Genomic DNA, 19956 nt, shown 5'->3' with positions numbered 1-19956 from the left:
TCCTAAGCAAAGCATCCAAGCAGGAACGCCGCATTGTGCGCCGAAGATGACGAGTTCAATCGTAAGGTCAAACTTGGGATTTTCCTCCCCAAAGCTGAGCGTCGAGCCACGAACTTCAACAAGGGCACAACGTAGGTGCGCGATGCCCGATCAAGGATCAAGTGCTTTCACCGGAGTGCGTAGACCTGTCGTCGAAGTTGTCTCTCCCATCATCACATCGCCGGCAAACGACACATCTTTAGCCGGATACCGCTGAGAAGATACTAGAAGACGAGACAACGACCCTCTCGCTTTCGGCCCCTGTTGCACAACCTTCGGGCCAACAACAACATTTATGACTTGATGTCTCTGCAAAACAAATGTCTTGTGTAGCGCCTGCCGACAATATACACTTCCTGACGGACCAGAATGAACCCAGATGTCACGAAGAACATCTACGTACCCGCCTGAGCACAATATTGCCTCCACTTTACAACAGCAGATCCGGCGCTTCCATGACCAATTCTGGTCGGAACCATCCGACTCCAGCGGACCTCCGCTATCCAAGACAGCAGACTCTTTATCACCACAATAGCAAGTGCCGGCAGGAGCACCGGCGAAGGAGGAGCTGACTCAGACTTCCTTCCACCTAGGACACCACTCGCATCGCTACTTGGTCTGCACGCGGCATGGGCGCACGCCTTTGGCGGCACCATCAATCTGCACTCTGAGCGCCTGTCGATCCGCAGCCTCCCACCGACGAGCTCGACGATGAAACCGCTGGACAACGCCTCCGCGCAATGAACAAATGTTCCGCCCTCAACTTCTCCCTAGTCTTGCGCACGGTTGATCTCCAGGCCCCTTTGTGCTGGATCCATCGCAGAATCATTAGAGGCCCCGCCTGCGCCGGCGGTGCTCGCCGGGGGCAGCGAGGGAGAGGCGGCGGCGGCTTAGGTTAGTTGACGGAGTCATGCATGACATTTTTTTTGTACAATGTTCATTTCTTAATTAAGTTCCCTTTAACAAAATTGGGTGCCTGAGCAAGACGTGGAAGACATATGGGACATGGGAGTGTCTATTTCTCAGTCGCCTAAAAAATAGTTATTTCTCGATCGACAATCGTAGCATCCAATGAAGATTTTCTTATCCATTTGATCTACATTAATCTTAGACGAATCTCAGTGATTGAATCAAAAGGTTGTTACTGTCGACTAAGAAACAGTTATTTCTCAGTCGTTTAAGAAATAGCAAAACCGATTCAAGAACGTGCAAATCCTCGTCACCAGATTTTAAAGGAGAGGTGCTATAGGTCTGACGATTTCCGGTCCGATACTCATCCGACACTCCAGTACATTTCGATCAAATTAATCACTACATCAAAATGGGGCGCAGGAGAGTATCGGACGCATCTCGGACATGTAACTATGGTTTGCCGAGCAAATTCGATTTCGATACTATACTTTGAGAGCCGAAACGCTAGCTATAGTACTCCGTACTTAAGTTAAAACGGAGTGAAAATAACAAATTCAGTCGTCTTCCTCCTCCACCGTGAAGTCCGGCTCCATGGGCTTCTTGAGCGCCTTGCCGTCGCAGCTATGCCTCCGACACCTCACGCCCCCTCCTCCCGCCCTCGCTCCCCCTCCTCCCCCTTCCGGCATCATCCTGAGCTCCATGGACGCGCGGCGCCGCTTATGCCTCCGCCACGCGGCCTGAATAAAGCACGCGGCCCAGGTGCGCCACTGGTGCGAGTAGAACCTGAACCTATGCCGGATCCTCGCGCTGTGCAAGCGCCGGAACTGCGACGCCACGAACCTTAAATCCTCCGCCACGAGCGCGAACGCCTCGACCTCGGAGACCGCCCTCACGGTGCGCGTGGACCGGGGCAAGTACTCCGACGGCCTTGGGTCCAGCGCCCAAGTCAGCAGCTCCTCCCCGCAGAACTCGCCGGCCCCGATGCGGCACGAGTTGAAGAACCCGGACCGCCCGCCCTGCGTGGTGTACGAGTCCAGGTAGCCCCGGATGATGAAGAGCATGGAGTCCACGGGGTCGAGCTCGCGCACCAGCCGCGTGCCGCGCGTGTAGAGCGCCGGCCGCAGCCGCTCGCAGATGGCCTCGAGCGTGCGCTCGTCCATCTCGTCGAAGAGGGGAACTCTGCGGACCAGGTCCAGGCAGAGGTGGCGCTTGATGTCCCGGCGGATGTCCATGGGGAGGTCCTTGAGCAAGGCCTCCTCGTCCACGCCCCGGGTGGCCACCCACGTGTACTGCTGGTACCGACGCACGCACTGCTTTAGCTGCTGCGGGATCTGACGGTGGTGCATCCACCGCTCCATGTCCGTCCGCTTGGTCCGCCACTCTTCCAGCCGGATCATCGTCGCTTGGAGGTAAGACTGTGCACAGAACAGAGCTAGAGAATGTCAGTCACTGTCTAGAGGACCGAGTAGCAGAAGCAACGAGCTTAATTAATTACTTGCATATTGCCAATGAGCAGGGCGAACAGCACCAGCCCAAGAACGCCGATGACGATCGCGAAGCTTATCTCTCCTATGAACAAGCTCGTCGCCAGATTCTGTCCTAAGCAACTGAAACAGTTTTTATTTTTTTGCATTATTCAGAAACCAACATGTAAATAATCAGATAGACTACACATGGATTAATTTGTCTGAACCTGAGGTTCTTCAGCCCCCACCAGAAGCAGTAGAAATACTTCTGCGTAAACGCCGACGTGGTCAGCTTTTGGTCCAGCGCCTCCCCGTAGATCCCAAACTGGTAGAAGCTGTTGCTCGGGGTGCACAAGCTTGTTATGTTGCTCAGCTGGTACCAGATCGTCCTGTTGTTGCTCACGGTGTTGCAGTCGAAGAACTCGGTCTGACACATGGGCCCGTCCAGGTGGCACGCCGCCCTCCAGCACGCCTCCTGCCTCTGCACCGAGAACAGGTACCACAACGCTCCCAGCACCTGCACGTTGATTCCATTCAGCGTTCAGTGACACAGTACAAGTACTTTTCACGTACAAAAACGAACGGACATACATGGCTTGCGAGCATGTAGAGTATGAGATTGTACGCGGCGCTGGCCCACGCGTTCTCCGTCATGGCACCGGTGGCCATGACGATCTGCCTCGTGAGCGGGAAGATCTGGAAAAGCCGGGGGAGGTACTGGAAGATGATGCTGAAGCGAAGGATGTCCTTCCTGTTCGCCGTTGCGGATTCCTTCAGCATCGGCACCAGAATCCAGATCACAAACTGCAAATTCACGCACACAACTCAGAAGATGTCACTCACACAATATTTCAAGTTCTTATACTGAATCTGACGGTCAGTTATTACCTGCGGCAGAGGCAGCGCGGTGATGAGGTCGAACCAGAAGGTACTGGACAGGTACCTCCTGGCGATCTTGTAAGGCAGGATGACAAGCTCCCCTCTCCCAAACACCCTGGAAGACGGCGCGATGAAGGCGGTCCGGAAACGGAGGAAGATGTGGACGGCGTAGAAGACGTCGAGCAGGGACCGGATCATGGAGAGCGTGAGCGCCAGGGAGTGCTTGAACTCGATGCACATGTTCTGCTGGGTGCCCGTCAGGTACAGGAACAAAGGGTCCACGAACAGCGACACCAGGCACGCCGCCAGGAAGACCTTGTTCCACAGGTGGATGACGCGGCCCCGGGGGTCGAACAGCGGCAGCTGGTGGTGGTTGTTGTTGCCCGCGTGCATCAGCGACTCCAGCTCCTCCGAGAAGGCCCGCGACAGCACCCGGTCCTTGAGGCTCCTCCTGCACGGCTTCTCCGGCTCCTCCGGCGGCCAGCCTCGGGACGTGCCACCCGGCTTGCATTTCCTTGGATCATGTGGCTTCTTGTGCTTCCTGCTGCTGCTGCTGCTCGGCGATGGCGTGCTCCCCAACGCGCTTGCTTTCAAGTGCTGGACCTCGAGGTCGTTCTGAAACCTGGAATAGCACTAATCAGAAGAAGTAGTGATATGAACAACAAGTGAAGGAGATTATGAAGACAACAGTCTTTTTTTATCCATGGATTTCTTCGAATGTTTTGCGAGGAAGCAAAAACCGACAAAATAGTTTATAACATATTCTTTACTCAATTATGAAATATATTTTACAGCATAGTTATCTGAAACATTTATTCGGCGAGCTGAAATTAACAAGTCTAAATACTAGTAATACTACTATAGGCAGATGCAATGAGCGATCTGGAAGTAATCAGTTGAGTTCAGTACGCTGAAAGAGGTTTATATTTTGTACTGGTGACATCAAACACGTAGTAAATCCTTAACAATCGAAATGTGGAAATTTTACCCTGATAAGCGAGGTGGAGAGACCGATCGAGAGGGATGCTCACCTGACGGTTCGTGAACCACAGCACGCCATGCTGCTCCTTAGCAGCCAGTCTCTGGTCAAAAACCATCAAGTGTACATGGGCACAAACTTATAAGCAAGCAGAGGGGGCTGTATGATGTGCAGGCAGGCATGCCGGCCGTACTATTTCTTCGACCGGAGACGGGAGAGAAAGCGACGGGAGCACTGTGCGCAGCCACGAGAACCGATCGAAAGGCCATCTACAACTAATTTCTACAAGCATCTCGTGGTTTTGTACGTAAAGCTGGGGAGACCAATGGAAATATTTGTTGTCACTGTTCATTTGGACAGGCCAACACCAATAACATGTGACCAGGTTATCAACATGCATGTGAAGCTTACTTTAACGTTCCTGTCTCTGGTTCTCACATGTTTATTCGCAAAACCTAGAATGGCTTAAGATCCATCAATGTTTAATGATTATGTCGCAGAGGAAAAATTCGTGAAGCTGGGGGGCTTTGCAGAATGCTCACGAACCATTCGTACAATCAAAATCGTATAGCGTGTGTAGCAGGGTTTTGGTTACTGGACGGAAATTTTGGTTATCATCTGGTAACCGCCTTTACTAAGCCTTCCGGTAAATGAACTTACAAATAAAGATACCAAATTATCTTGGAAATTTTAAATTTTAACACTTAGATGCATAAAAAGTTTGAAATTTAAAATTTGTTTTAAAGAAATCCTAGATGGTAACCGAGTGGTATTTTACGGTCACAACGGTACCTGCAAATACCAATCTCCGCTAAATTTTTCATTCGGTAGCCAAAACTTGCCTTTATATAAGAAGAAAAGTGGATATGAGCTCTCTTAGAACATCTTCAGCATTAGCCCTAAAACAAGGCCCCTAAACAACTTAAATAATAGCCACTATTCCACCTCTGCCATATTTTTCTTTATGACATGTGGGCCCTACTTGTCAGTGACTTGTCTTTCATTTAATTTTTTATTGTTTTTTTCCTTTCTTCCCCGATGTATTCCTCGTCGGGCCGAGGGTGTTGGACGCAGGCAGCAGACTGACCATGACCAGTAACAGACGCTCGAGGCGGTGCGGTGCGGCAGTGGCGGATCTAGGGGGTGGCCAGGGTGGTCCCTGGACCATCCTGGGATTTTGGGCTCCTTCATGATCATATGAACTGCACTCACAAAATAAAAGAAAAAATTAATTTTGATGATTAATATGACTGTTGGACCACCTTGGATGTCTTGGTTAGGTCCAACACTGAGGCAGGGGCGGAGATGGCCATCATGGGAGGAGGGGGCTTAGGGACCTCTGAGAATAAGGGCGGGAGGGGGTGGTTTAGGGGCCTCTCTAAAATAGGGTCTTAGTAGAGGCCTGTTGAAGACGTTTCTTTTCTCCCCTCCCCCTCTGAAGATGCGCTTAGGCTACTAGGACAGAGTACAACATGATCATTTGAACAACACATTCATTAAGGCAATAAGCTTACTTAAGCAATTAATTAGTGAATGCTACCCCATATTTTGCTTTTCGGGGTGCAGTGAATCATGTGATGCGCAGGTTATAGTTTCTCCGCATCAACAAGTTGGATGTCGAAACAACTGTGCCGTTGCTTCGATGAGTCCATGAATGTGTCGGACTTGACTTTTTTTCCTCGCTATCAACTCCGTGTTTTGCGTAGCCACAAGGGTGCCAGGACCACCCTGGGATTTTGGCCTAGTCCAATATACTACAGCTATGTCAGCCTAGAAAAGCAAAAAATCAAGCAAAGAGAATCTGATGTAGTATTGGATGGGCTGAAAACAAAATCTGGCCCATATAGGCTAGGAATGTAAGTGGGATGGGCCTGCCACTTATCCCGTCTCCCAGCCCACCTAAAAACCTGATTTATCCCGTTTAATGAGGCCCATTTATCCCGTAAGGCTTTAAGTGGACGAACCCACCAACTCCACCGGGCAGTCCACTTATCCCGTCTTCTCCCAACTGCATCGAGGAGGGCTGCATCGAGGAGGGCTGGACCTGGCGGCATCAGGCGCATAGCACTCGGAACCGAGGAGAAGGGAGGCTGCCGGTGGCCGGCGTTGAGGTCCTCCCTCCAATACCTTCCCCCTCGCCTTGGCCTGCAGGTCCTGCTTCCTCTACCTTCCCCTCGCCTTGGCCGGCGGCGGCAGGATGCCTCCGTGCGGAGATCGGACTCTTATTTCTTCAGGTCAGTGCTTTCTTCCAGATCTGTGACTCGGTGAGGTGTTTCTTGTTAGCAATTTTCAATAGTGCTTTCTTCCAGAGCAGTGGAATTTTAGAGCAATCCCGGTGGGGAATGGGGATTTTCCCCCATCATCCTCTAATTTTTTTTCCAGTCGTTTAGTACCGATTAAGTTTCTGCTAGTTCCGGTGATCACCTGGCTTGTATAATCCTAGAATTTTTCTTTTAGTTGAATCATGAGCACTGCAAATTTGGAGCAATTATGGAAAAGAAAGGCCTGGATCCAATCAAATAAATGAGGACTTACAGATGACTATTAGAACATGCATTGTACCGTGAGTTCAATTTTGGTCATGGATATTGTGTGTGTCCACTATGACGGTTAGAATATGCATTATACTTAATGAACTTTTGATGATGTTCTAACTATCAACAGCAAGAAGCTGAATCTATTATAGTTCTGAAATTCTGAATTTATTAAACACGTTTAAGTAGTTTGACGTATGTATAGTTAAATATGATTCTGAAATAATTGGAAAAAAGCTTCAGGTGTATATGCGAGTCTGCTATGCGTGTAACTTACTTCAGTAAGTTCAAATGCTGAGGCTTGTTGGTAGTATCTTAATATCTTTTATATCAGTTATAAGAAAAAAAATGGGGGCAATTTTTTTTCTTGTAAATTGTTCAAGCACTTATCAGCACATGATATGTTGTTGCCACCTTATTGCTGCCTTCCTTATCTAGTATCTAATTTGCAGGATCAGTTATGTCAGACCCTCAGGAACATGCTCTATGGATGTTCAGACACGCCAACATTTCAAGTCGCCGGTGCTATCAATTGTTAACTCTCCAGGGATTAGAAGGTACTTGTCACCATCATTGTCAAGATCTATGACTACAAGGCAAAGGGGGTCTCCGTCTATAAAGCAAAGGGTGTCTCCATCTACAAGACAAAGCGGTTTGAGGGGGTCTCCATCTATAAGGGAAAGGGTGTCTTCATCTATAAGGCAAAGGGGTTTAAGGAGGTCTCCATCTGTAAGGCAAAGGGGGTCTCCATCTATTGTGATGTCTCCAACAAGTCCATAAAATTCAGTTGAAGCTCCAAAAGGTAATTTCTCTTTAGTTTTTTATGTATATATATTCATAAATTGGGCTAGTACTTTAGTACTAATACCTTGCTGATAATATATGCTTTCTTTGTCATGATGTAGGCCCCTCAAGCAGCAATCCTAAGAAAAGAAAGCTCACTTCTGACCTATGGAAGGATGATTTCACACCTATCTATGATGATGAAGGCAGGCTTATGGAAGGTTAGTGTAACCATTGTGATGTTATCTATTCAGTTACACAGAAGTCTGGATCTAGCCAGTGTCGTAGGCATTTAAAGGTTTGCAAGGAGAAACCTCGGTATGATGAGATGATCGGTAACATGCAACCTGGTGATGCAAGGATACCGGCTCCAAAAAGGTTTAAGTATGGTAAAGAACAAGCACGTCATGAACTGGTTAGAATGATTGTTTTTCATGAGTTCCCTTTTCGCATAGTTGAGTATGAGGGCTTTAAGCGATTTTTGGCAGCACTAAACCCAGCATTCAAACTCATGTCTAGAACCACGATAAAAAACGATTGCATGGCTGAATTTCATAAGCAAGGACTAGAGCTACTAGAGGTATTGAAAAATTCACCTTCCTGAGTTTCTCTTACAGCAGACCTCTGGACTTCTAACCAAGAATTGGGTTACATTTGTATCACCTGTCATTTTGTGGATAACACATGGAAACTGCAAAAGAAGATTATCAAATTTGCTTCCGTTGCCACCCCACATGATGCACGCAATCTACTAAATGTTATGTTAAAGACCATTCAGGATTGGGGCATAGAAGATAAGATCTTTACCATAACATTAGATAATGCATCAGTAAACGATTTGATGGTTAGTTATGTCAAATCAAATTTGCATGGGAGGAGACTGCTGGTTGGGAATGGAGACCTATTGCATCATCGCTGTGGAGCACATGTTCTGAATCTGATTGTGCAAGAAGGTTTCAAAATTAGTTGTGGGGCTATTGACGCCATTAGGGAATGCGTAGGATACTTAAGGAGCTCGCCTCATCAGAAGCAAAGGTTTGATGATATTGTGGCACAGCTTGGGATAACATGTGAGAAGAAGATACCATTGGATGTTAGTACTAGATGGAATTCCACATACTTCATGGCAAATATAGCAATTGAATATATATTAGCATTTGATCAATTAGCGCTGCAAGATCCACAATTCAAGTGTGCACCCACAGTAGCTCAATGGAAAATTGCTGAAGAAATTTGCAAGTTGTTAGAGATCTTCAATGATGCTACAATGGTACTTTCTGGTTCACTATATTCTACAATTAACACCTATTTCAATGAGATTTGGAAGGTTAAATGGATGCTGGGAAAGGAAGCTTCAAATGCAAACTCTACCATTAGATCAATGGTAAATGCAATGAAGAAAAAATTCCTGAAGTACTGGAGGCTTTCATACTTGACAATTTGTATCCCAGTAATACTTGATCCTCGGTGCAAGTACAAATTTTTGGAGTTCAACTTGAAGGATGAGTTAGAAATGGAAGGACCCAAATGTTTAGCTAAGGTGAAGAGGATTTTCAGAGACATGTTCAATGCATTTTTTTCTGCACATGGTGACTCAAACATTGGCAATGAGCAGCAGACACAACCATCTCCAACAAATGATCCATGGACGAGTTGGAGCAACCATGTTGATGAGCAGCAGAGACATCGCACTAAGCATAATGAGCTAGATAGCTATCTAAAAGAGGCGCTAGTAAGTCCAAATACACCTATTGACATTCTGCAATGGTGGATGGTCAATAGGAGGAAGTATCCTACTATATCGCGTATGGTGCGAGACATATTGGCAATTCCAGCTTCAACGGTAGCATCAGAATCCGCATTCTCCACTGGAAGTAGAGTGATAAGTGACTACCGAAGTCGGTTGAATAGCGAAATAGCGGATGCACTGATATGCCTACAGGATTGGATGCGACCATCAGGTCTCGTTTTAATAAATTATTATGCCCTTAAATAATAAAGTGTTATTTCATAATTAATTATTTCTCATTGTTATGTTCAGCTGTATCTGATCTCACAACAATACAACAAGATTTGATTGATGATGAGATTCTTGACGTTGATCCATAGCTGCATGTAATTATCAGGATTGTTACTGCCAGTGGGATGAATTCAGGATATCCCATTTAGTGACAATGCTTTTTAGGTCCAGATCCATCTTAGTGCTGAGTTGCAAGTCTTTGTTTTAATGAGCTAATGTAGTTTTGGATCGATGGTGCTAAGGGGCTCGATCTGTCTTAATGTGTCTTGCTGGAGTGTTGCTGTTCTAGCAGATGGAAGGGAATACAGTGCAGGCAGTGCCTTTTTCTAGCTTGGAGAGCTTCGATGTTTGTGACTCCTGTAGCTGTTGTGGCTTGTCTCGAAGCTCCGAATTGTAATCTGTCTTGTTCTGTTTTCTTTTTCCTGTTGCTACAAACCTGAACCTGTAGGATGCTGGTTTCTATTAATAGCTATTAATAAAAATCGGAGGGGAAACCCTTCTTTTTTTTAAAAAATGTTTTGGATCGATGATGGCAATTAGGCAGTGAACGAACACCTATTCTGTTCGTTACGGGTTCTCACGGGATAAACGGGCTGAAGCCAACGAGCCCAGTTATCCCAGCGGGACGATATTTCGCGGGACGCGGGCGGTAACGAACGTCCCGTTTAATCTCGCCGGTGGGACGCGGGCGGGCTGATCCCGTCCCAGCTGCATCCCTAATACAGGCATATAGCTGATCCATCGATCAATCGAAGCCTCGAAGGATGCAGCTCGCCCGTTCGGCCGTTCGCCTTTCCAGTTTCCACTCGTCCTGAAACCACTGACTCCCAGTTCCCAAATTCCCGTCTCCTAGTCAGGAAGCCCTTGCGAGTAACGAGCGCGGAGGCTGCAGCGAATGGGGAATCGGAGAACGGCATCGCACGACGCAGTGGCCGGCCGGCCGACGGGCGGCGGCCCGACTTCAAGCTCTTGATCAGATGGGTAAAAGAGTGTTTTGGTGCCTGACGAGGTATTATTGGCTTGTTTTCGATAATTGATAAATCGAGCATTGATTGTAAAATTGTTGCAAAAATGAAGAGGACAGGAAGAGACATTGCGTCTCTGTGTTTTGAAACATGCATAAAAGAAGAAGGTTCTCCACCTTTTTCAGCTCTTTCCTCGGTGCAGGTGGACAATGCGGTGGAAGAGCAAACTGTAGAACCGCCACTGCCACGATTTATCATGCTTGCAAGAGCACAATTATATGTGGTTTTATTTGATTCTATAGCACTCCCTCGGTTTCGTATTAAGTGATTCAAATTTGTCCAAATATGAATGTGTGTATACATAAAATTTTAATTTTATATTGTGACAAAAATATATTCATGAGACTACTCTGACTTCAAAACCTGGCTACGCCTGCTTGCAAGTGTGTCTTGATTGCTAGCAACACCAGAATGATAGGTACTAGCCTGTAACTGATCTCCATTTGCTGCTATGACCCATGACCACCAAATATTTTTAGTCGAGAACAAATCCTCTCAAAACTGGGACACTAATATAGGTGTGCGCGCGAATGCCATTTACTTCGTATATTGTAGAGTGGCCGTCAAAAGTAATTTAGAAGTAAATTTCGAAAAATTTCCATTTAATTGTTTTATAGGGGATGACATTTCCTTTCGTGGGAAAGTGACGTCATTTCCGTGGAGCCAGACCTGTAATGCGCTGTATGGCCCAATTTAGGCCTTCTATACTCCCAAACAACAGAAATGGGGTGTATGGCCCAACATGGGCAACTCGGTCCGTTGACAATGGGCCGACTGCCTTTTTTAGCATTATCTAATTTAGGCCTGGTGTGCGCGACATTCGAGCAAACCTTAGCCGTCCGGAGGCCGAAGAATCGTCATTTTCATTCTTAGTCTGCCTTTTAGTGTCGAGGATACACTTTCTGTAAGATTTGAGTGTCCTGAGAGTACTGTCAGTAGCAATGCCCATTACGGTCCCGATCGGCATTCAAATAGAACTAGGAAGCCGCCGATTCAGATGGTCCAGATAACGCATTATTGCCCCCATTGGAAGAACACGATAGCATGATGCTTTTACTGTGTACCCCATCAAGGAATATGATCATTGATCAGGCAGGCACAGCACGATGTCAAGTGCCAGGAATTCAGGATGGATATCACACAATGAGTGGCCGCACCGCACATGCCTTTCAAGTCGCTCAAGAATTCTTTTTCTCTCCTCGTGCGCCAAGAATTTTCCTTTTCTCTCCCCGTGCGTCATACATATCAGTGCGCCGCCGTGAACTCAGTCGTCCATCCTTCTACCCAATTGCAGGGGATTTTCCCTTCTCCGCAGTCCATGTGGTGGAAATCTGCATACACCAACACCAGCAATCCAGCAGCGGTTCCATGCTTCAACGTCGGAGTTTGGTAAGCTCCGTGCCTCTGGCTGCCTGAGTTGACAACTGACGGAGCTCGCGATTCCTCTCGCTGGCGGATGAGATCTGAGTGATAATGTTGCTTTCGGGACCTACCTACCTGAAAATGCAACGCCAGAGGCCGTTTTCATTGCAGGGGTCGATGCAACTTGTGCGCGAGTTTTGTTTGGTAGAACGTGCGGATGTTAGACGTGCCAAGTAGCCCACTAGCGCTCGATGGGACAGCGAATTTCAGAGATTATAGCATTCAGAAAGAATTTTTTTTCAGAGATCGTCGTGACTAAGCACTGTTGCCAGGAAGGATGGCATGGCAATCCATCGGTAGAGTGACCAGCTTCATATACTTGGTACGATCGTCATATACTTTTCAGACTCTCCATGCTCCAATGTCAGATCTCTCTGTCCAGGTTTTCACAAACCAAACGAATTTTCTCTGCAAAAGGTCCAAACATTCTCGGATTTTTCTCCCATACAAGAAAATGACCCTGCATAGCCCATACGCCCAGAGGTTAGGTGCTTGGTAGGAGTGAAAATAGTCTGAAAGACGACCCAATCAGAAACCGATATCTGGATCTGGAGGTTGGGATATGTGGCCGGTGACTCTTGACGAGGTCATTGTGATTTGTGAGGAGGTCACGTTTTTTTTTTTTTGGCAGCAGGCCACCGAGTGTGGTTGGTGGCACTTGAAACTTGTATCCTTTGCCGTTTCTTCTTGCGGACCTAACCTTGAATATGAAGTTGCACAGAGCTTTTGGACTTTTGGAATTAATCGAAACACCTAACGTCAGACCGCACAAACGGCTTAGCTAGCAACGGATAGGTCAGGTTCTTCCTCCAACTTTTGGACTTCCTAATCTCATGTACTCCTACTAGATACATACGTGATCTCATGAACTTCTTAAACTCTTAAGGACACCTCTCAATCATGTCTACTTGCGTGTAAATATATATTTAAATATTTATTCTGGTGAAAACTCCGTAAACCATCTTTAAGAGTTTAAGAAGTTCTAAAAAATACATATGTTTTATTCGATTAAAAAATTACATATGTTAAATAAGTTATGTTTTATATATGTGTAACTTTCAAGTCTAAACTTAATTACATGTGTTAAGAAAAGGTATATATGTCCGTATCACCAAAACCAACCACTACGCATTGCAGTGCTCTACGCGGATACGCCCGTTCCAATAGTATATTTTATCTTTCTTTTTTTCCTTGGATTGCAACAAGAAATTGTTTCATACTTCCTCCGATCCTAAATTTTGTCTCGTCTCAAATTTTGCCCAAATATATCTACTCTTAAAAGTCGTCTAGATACATGTAATATTTTGACAATAATTTAGAATCGGAGGGAGTAGTAATTAATGATTATCTCTCTACGAGGATTTGGTTGATACGGCAAGGCCATACCATTACGACGTGACATTATTGCAAGGCCACTTGTTATTTTCCAAATGTATGGCCAATAAAAATGGTTGTGTGACTTAATCCATGCAGAAGCCGAGGATCGCTTCTCATTTTCGAAAAATAAATAGATGTATGCCAATGCCCAATAGTCTCCAGGTCGGTGAAGCTTGCATTTTCACCTACCGCCAGACACTATCACAGCCAGCTTTAGCCCTTCCGTTTTTTCTTCTCTTCTATAGTCCATCCGACGCATGCACGCGTATAGCCACTAGAGTGGACCAGCGATATGCCACAAGCGTGTTCAATGTTTTGGCGCTGCTCTTTCTTTTGGCACATGAACCGGCCGGAACAATGCTCTAAACAATGTTTTGTTGGTCCAGTTAACTTTGAATATGTGTTAGTGAGAGCCACGTCAGTCGGACCTAGAGGAAGAAATCATAGAAACAGAGGGTGGAAGAGTCAGAGAGCGTAGGTAAGATTTTGGTTATGGAATGGACCCACATTTTGTTTTCATAAATCTATACGGATTGTCTACCGGCCGGCGTCCAGTCTGAGTGTGTAAAATAATCTCACCTTTACATGACACATGACGAGAAACCACTAGAAATCATCTAGTGGCATAAGATATAATCTTCCACATGCATGCATTTTGGCAAGAAATCATCTAGTGGCACGCTTACATTACAAGATGCTCAGACATGACTACACGTGTTGTTGATGGTAAATGTGCAATGATCTTCGACGACCATGTTCAGGCTCTCCCGGCCCTCTTTTTTTTTTTGGACGGCTCTCCCGGCCCTCTATGCATGCGTCAGTTCTCGCAAACCCTCAAAGATCTGAAATAAGGGCGATTGCCATATGATTCTTAATCGATGTCGACTTTGTCCAAACCGTGCCGTTTTGTCTGATAGAACCTGTATAGCCACCGTGCCACACCCAGACCGGGGTACACCGACCGTCCGAAGAGTTGTCAATTCATGGAGTTCAACGCTGTTGCTTGTTGGTAGCATGGTCACCCCCTTAATTAGAACGTAGTATATAGAAATAAAATGGAGAATATCGCACTGTGATCGATATTAGCTGATAGTCTTCTGTCGCCTGAAACATGATGATCATTGAGCAATTCAAAGAAACCCATTTTAAATCATCAATAGTCTTCTGTCGCCTGAAACATGATGATCATTGAGCAATTCAAAGAAACCATTTTAAATCATCAGCCTCCAGACCAGTGCACAATTGAAAATTGCCCCAACAGCCGAAACATTAACCAGCTATTTCCTGAGAAAGGATACTTGATCAAACATTGTCCCAAGCCTCCAGACTTCTAACTACCCAAAGAAGATGGACCTTTTACCTGACTAGCTAAATGTCCGTGCTCGGCTACGAAATTAAAAATTTATATTATGCATGAGTTGTTTAAATATGTGTCACTCATATTTTTAAATTTTTCTGATAAGTAGGAATTTTGTCAAATACTATTTTTGAAAACAACAATTATCCTAAAAATCATGAAAACCAATCAAGCATAGTCAAAAAATCGTGATATGTATAAAATGAGTGGCAATTAGATAATTTCGTAGCCATTAAAGAATAGTCTTGTTGGAGTGAACTCGCGACCACCAACTCAGATCTTTATAAGTGCGAAGACATCCGTGGAGTTGGTATAAGCTATTCACTTAGAAAATGCATATGCTAGGCAAAATGATAAGACGACTGGAACTAAGAGCGAGACCAAAGACCCAGCAGGCGAGCAGATCGCTGAGTCACCAACCCCCGTGCCGCGCAGCAACCACAGCCCGTGCGACCGAGCAATACCTCTCACGAAGTTTCCGCGCCTCTGGCCAGTAACCTCAGAAAATAGTTCCCAGTATCAAACACAGCACTCGTGCTGCTTTGCACCTAACCCTCCCAAGCAGCAAGCACGTTCCCTATTTAAACTCTGCCTCCCCATCCATTCTCTCCCAAGAAGAGCAGCAACATCTAAGCCACACTAGCTCTTCGATCTGCACAAGCCTCTGTAGTGCAGAGAACCAATACAACACATATATTCGTGACATTCTTCAGCATAGTGCTTCAGTTAACTGCTTTATCTGCAACTGCAATGGAGTGCGAGAACGGCCAATTTGCTGCCAATGGCACTGGTCTCTGCATGGCGACACCCCGCGCCGACCCACTTAACTGGGGAAAGGCGGCCGAGGAGCTGACGGGAAGCCACTTGGATGAGGTGAAGAGGATGGTGGCGGAGTACCGCAAACCCGTGGTGACGATCGAGGGTGCCACCTTGAGCATCGCCAAGGTTGCGGCAGTGGCCGCAGCCGGTGAGGCGAAGGTGGAGCTCGACGAGTCAGCTCGTGAGCGCGTCAAGGCCAGCAGCGACTGGGTCATGAACAGCATGGCCAACGGCGTCGATAGCTACGGCGTCACCACCGGCTTTGGTGCCACGTCTCACCGGAGAACCAAGGAGGGCGGCGCTCTCCAAAGAGAGCTCATCAGGTTCCTCAATGCCGGCGCGTTCGGCACCGGGTCTGACGGCCACGTTCTGCCGGCTGGGGCAACACGGGCAGCCATGCTCGTCCGCATCAACACTCTCCTCCAAGGATACTCCGGAATCCGGTTCGAGATCCTCGAGGCGATTGCCAAGTTGCTCAATGCCAATGTCACGCCGTGCCTGCCACTCCGGGGCACGATCACCGCATCAGGTGACCTGGTCCCGCTCTCTTATATTGCCGGCCTCGTCACCGGTCGCGAGAACTCTGTGGCGGTTACACCAGACGGCAGGAAGGTGAATGCTGCTGAGGCGTTTAAGATTGCCGGCATCCATGGTGGCTTCTTCGAGCTGCAGCCCAAGGAAGGTCTTGCCATGGTGAATGGCACAGCTGTGGGCTCTGGTCTTGCGTCGACTGTGCTCTTTGAGGCAAACATTCTTGCTGTTCTCGCCGAGGTCATTTCTGCAGTGTTCTGCGAGGTCATGAATGGCAAGCCGGAGTTCACCGACCACCTGACCCACAAGCTCAAGCACCATCCCGGGCAAATCGAGGCTGCTGCTATCATGGAGCACATCTTGGAGGGAAGCTCCTATATGAAGCTTGCCAAGAAGCTTGGTGACCTCGACCCACTGATGAAGCCAAAGCAAGATCGGTATGCACTCCGCACTTCCCCTCAGTGGCTGGGCCCACAAATCGAGGTTATTCGTGCTGCCACCAAGTCAATTGAGCGTGAGATCAACTCCGTCAACGACAACCCACTCATTGATGTCTCCCGCGGCAAGGCGATTCATGGTGGAAACTTCCAAGGTACACCCATTGGTGTGTCCATGGACAACACCCGTCTTGCTCTTGCTGCCATCGGCAAGCTCATGTTCGCTCAGTTCTCGGAGCTTGTGAATGACTTCTACAACAACGGCCTACCATCCAACTTGTCTGGTAGCCGCAATCCAAGCTTGGATTATGGCTTCAAGGGCGCCGAGATTGCTATGGCCTCTTACTGCTCTGAGCTGCAATTTCTGGGTAACCCGGTGACCAACCATGTCCAGAGCGCCGAGCAGCACAACCAGGACGTGAACTCTCTTGGTCTCATCTCTTCAAGGAAGACCGCCGAGGCTGTGGAAATCCTCAAGCTCATGTCCTCGACATTCTTGGTTGCCCTCTGCCAGGCCATTGATCTCCGCCACATCGAGGAGAATGTCAAGAGTGCCGTCAAGAGCTGTGTGATGACAGTGGCCAAGAGGACTCTGAGCACCAATTCCACCGGTGGTCTTCACGTTGCTCGCTTCTGCGAGAAAGACCTGCTCCAGGAGATTGAGCGTGAGGCAGTGTTCGCGTATGCCGATGATCCCTGCAGTGCCAACTATCCACTCATGAAGAAGCTGCGTGGTGTGCTCGTGGAGCGTGCCCTGTCCAACGGCAAGGCTGAGTTCAACGCAGAGACCTCCGTGTTCGCCAAGGTTGCTCAGTTTGAGGAGGAGCTGCGCACAGCACTGCCTAAGGCGGTCGAGGCCGCACGTTCCGCAGTGGAGAGTGGCACGGCTGCGACACCCAACAGAATCAAGGAGTGTCGCTCATACCCTCTGTACAGGTTTGTCCGCGAGGAGCTCGGAACTGCATACCTGACTGGTGAGAAGACACGATCACCCGGCGAGGAGCTGAACAAGGTGCTCGTGGCCATCAACCAAGGAAAGCACATCGACCCTCTGCTCGAGTGCCTCAAGGAGTGGAACGGTGAACCACTGCCCATCTGCTAAACTGGGAATAGAAGGAGTGCTTCTGGGTGCTGATTATTTTTCATTGTTCTTATGCCAATCATTCTTTGTTGTAAACCTGTCATTAGCACAGCAGCAAGGCAAGTAACTAAATGAATAGTTGTCGCGAACTGTAAGTTCTGGAACTGGGAACAATAAATTATACTTTTTTTCATGGCATCATCGTTGTTCAAAAGCTTTCACAGTGCACTTGGCTATTTGGGTTGCGTAGATTCCACTAGAAACTTACACTACTCATCAACCTAAATGCCTGCATGGTCCCGGATAGCTATTTCGCAAAACATATAAAAATAGTTTAAGGCATTTCAATAACATGTGTTGAATTGCATATGCAATTGAGTGTTGAAATTAGGATTAGACGAAAAACTTCAGCATTTACTTTTGAAACGTTATTTCCATAAGCATGCGAAAGTCCTCCTAAATCGACTACGAACATGACATAAAGATGTAGAGATTGAAAAAAGAAAGTGTCCAGTAATGGATCGGCTCTTATCTCATAACTTTGGAAAGATCACAAGCTAAACCAAGAAGCCTGGCGAGGTAAGTCAGTTTGTCTGAAAACAAACAACTTAGCCCATTCATTCATATATCAGTATGTTTTGCGCAAAAATAATATCAGTATGTAGGTCCTATAATCTCTAAACTAAGCAACGAAAATAAATCACGAAGGCACAGTATGTTTAGGGCTTTATGTGTGCGTTTTTTGAGTTTGTGGACTAAACTGTGCATTCTATCCGAGTTTATGCACTAGTGGTGTATTTCACTCAAAAAAAAATCTGGAGGTTTCATACGTGTAGGCTCAAAGTCTCGAGCAATTCTGGGTAACAGAGATTCTGCAATTTCACAGAAGACAGGAAGATGCATAACTGCATGCAGCTAAAATCACAAAGGCACAGTATGTTTTCTTATGGATTGGAAGGCAACTACTCTTATCATGGATATACGGGATACCTCAATTTTATATGCATAAGGAAGTGGCCGTCGTAGTGGATACTTCATTTTATCCTTCCATTCCTCCTTTAAACAACTCTGAATACTCCTGCAAATTTAAAACCCTTTCTTTTACTGAGATAGATAAAAGGCTCAAAGAAAACTCCATCGACTACAACAACCAGAACAGATGCACCAACTGCTATACCTAAATCTTATTAAGCACCACACTCGTAAGTAAAGCTCCCAGCAAATTTAACAAAATGCCAGCAAAGTTAATTTCCATTTACTATGGAAGTAAATGTTTGTGTTGCTCTCAAAACCGACAATGGGCAATAAAATGTACTCTGAGGATTTGCAAATATTTTTCTTTTCAGTTTCAAAGAATCGCATAGGTTGAGAGCATAGCTTATGGTTTGGATCATGGTTGTGAAGACAAAAAGGCGAGGCTAAGACAAAGAGAAGAAAGCATAAGCTTGTTCTAACATGCTCTGACTGTATAAACACTATTATGAAATAACAGAAAAAAAATATGATGTACACTTCAGAATGACAGGATTTCACTATGAAACGCTAAATTCAGAATATCCAGTCATTTGGCAAACATAGTAAGAATTTTACTTACATGTCAAATGTCAGGAAAACCTGCAGTTTCCTTTATTTAGTGTACTAGATATTGTGAAGCGCATACTCAATGGAACTGAAGGTATAATCCCCATTCTGGTCTATGAAATTTTCTAGTATTGTATTTGTACCTTCACAAAAATTATCTCATGGAAATAAGCAAGGACCGGTATAAATAACATCCAACCAAACATATCTAACATACAGGAGACAGGAAAGCACATCTTTTTTTTTTTCAAATCAGATCCACCTTGCACCCCTGGTACAACAGAACAAAATCTGCTTGGGTGGGAATTTCATCGAGCACCTGGCAAACAAATCAGAGTAAAACCTGATGATACAACACCATATCACGTAGCATAAGCCTCTAAAGTCTAAATCAGTTCCTAAAGGGCCGATACAAGATTGATATCTGCAAGAGGTGAATCGTGAATCAGCTTAGCACGAAAGAAAATAAGTGGATCCAATGAAGTATGTGAACGGCAACCACCCATGGTATCCCCCGAGGGAAAAAAAAGATGGTTCAATCGACTCTAGGCAATGCCAATGCGATCTCAAAACCAGTCGGAATGACATAGGGCTAATGGATGGAAGGAGACGGGCAGCAGAGATAAAAATTAAAGTTCAGCCGACTCTAGGCAATGCCAATGCGATCTCAAAACCAATCGGAATGACATGGGGACTACCTTGCCGAGAAGAAAA

The 19956-nt window shown here is 46.4% G+C and overlaps 2 protein-coding genes across 7 annotated transcripts; one reads left to right on the top strand and one right to left on the bottom strand.

Annotated features, from left to right (window-relative positions):
• Positions 1 to 1204: 1204 nt before the first annotated feature.
• On the bottom strand, positions 1205 to 4478 carry LOC100844899 (protein CNGC15b). Of its 6 annotated transcripts, none has more exons than XM_010237430.3 (6): positions 4328 to 4478; positions 3306 to 3918; positions 3009 to 3221; positions 2645 to 2934; positions 2447 to 2558; positions 1205 to 2366 (listed from the first exon to the last, which is right to left on the bottom strand). In XM_010237430.3, exons 1-6 carry the CDS (start codon positions 4354 to 4356, stop codon positions 1506 to 1508), a joined length of 2118 nt encoding a protein of 705 aa, XP_010235732.1. In that variant the 5' UTR covers positions 4357 to 4478; the 3' UTR covers positions 1205 to 1505. The 6 variants fall into 6 exon arrangements, with proteins under 6 accessions (XP_010235732.1, XP_024317746.1, XP_010235733.1 ...); XM_024461978.1 differs by having other exon boundaries at positions 2451 to 2558; XM_010237431.3 differs by having other exon boundaries at positions 2447 to 2545.
• Positions 4479 to 15338: 10860 nt separating this feature from the next.
• On the top strand, positions 15339 to 17859 carry LOC100841454 (phenylalanine ammonia-lyase). Its single transcript, XM_003575356.4, has one exon. It carries the CDS (start codon positions 15544 to 15546, stop codon positions 17680 to 17682), a length of 2139 nt encoding a protein of 712 aa, XP_003575404.1. The 5' UTR covers positions 15339 to 15543; the 3' UTR covers positions 17683 to 17859.
• Positions 17860 to 19956: the final 2097 nt, after the last annotated feature.

Source organism: Brachypodium distachyon, chromosome 3 (assembly GCF_000005505.3).
Source record: "Brachypodium distachyon strain Bd21 chromosome 3, Brachypodium_distachyon_v3.0, whole genome shotgun sequence".
NCBI lineage: Eukaryota > Viridiplantae > Streptophyta > Magnoliopsida > Poales > Poaceae > Brachypodium > Brachypodium distachyon.
The sequence above is the reverse complement of the archived record's forward strand: the minus strand, read 5'-3'. Positions and strand labels throughout refer to the sequence as shown.

Bases quoted from the DNA above. Each gene is read 5' to 3' on its own strand.
- LOC100844899 (XM_010237429.3), bottom strand. From the start codon at position 4,393: ATGGTTTTTGACCAGAGACTGGCTGCTAAGGAGCAGCATGGCGTGCTG. The intron at 2,935-3,008 runs GTATGTCCGTTC...ATCAACGTGCAG, and splicing joins TCTACATGCTCGCAAGCCAT to GTGCTGGGAGCGTTGTGGTA. The intron at 2,559-2,644 runs GTTCAGACAAAT...AAACTGTTTCAG, and splicing joins TGGGGGCTGAAGAACCTCAG to TTGCTTAGGACAGAATCTGG.
- LOC100841454 (XM_003575356.4), top strand. From the start codon at position 15,544: ATGGAGTGCGAGAACGGCCAATTTGCTGCCAATGGCACTGGTCTCTGC.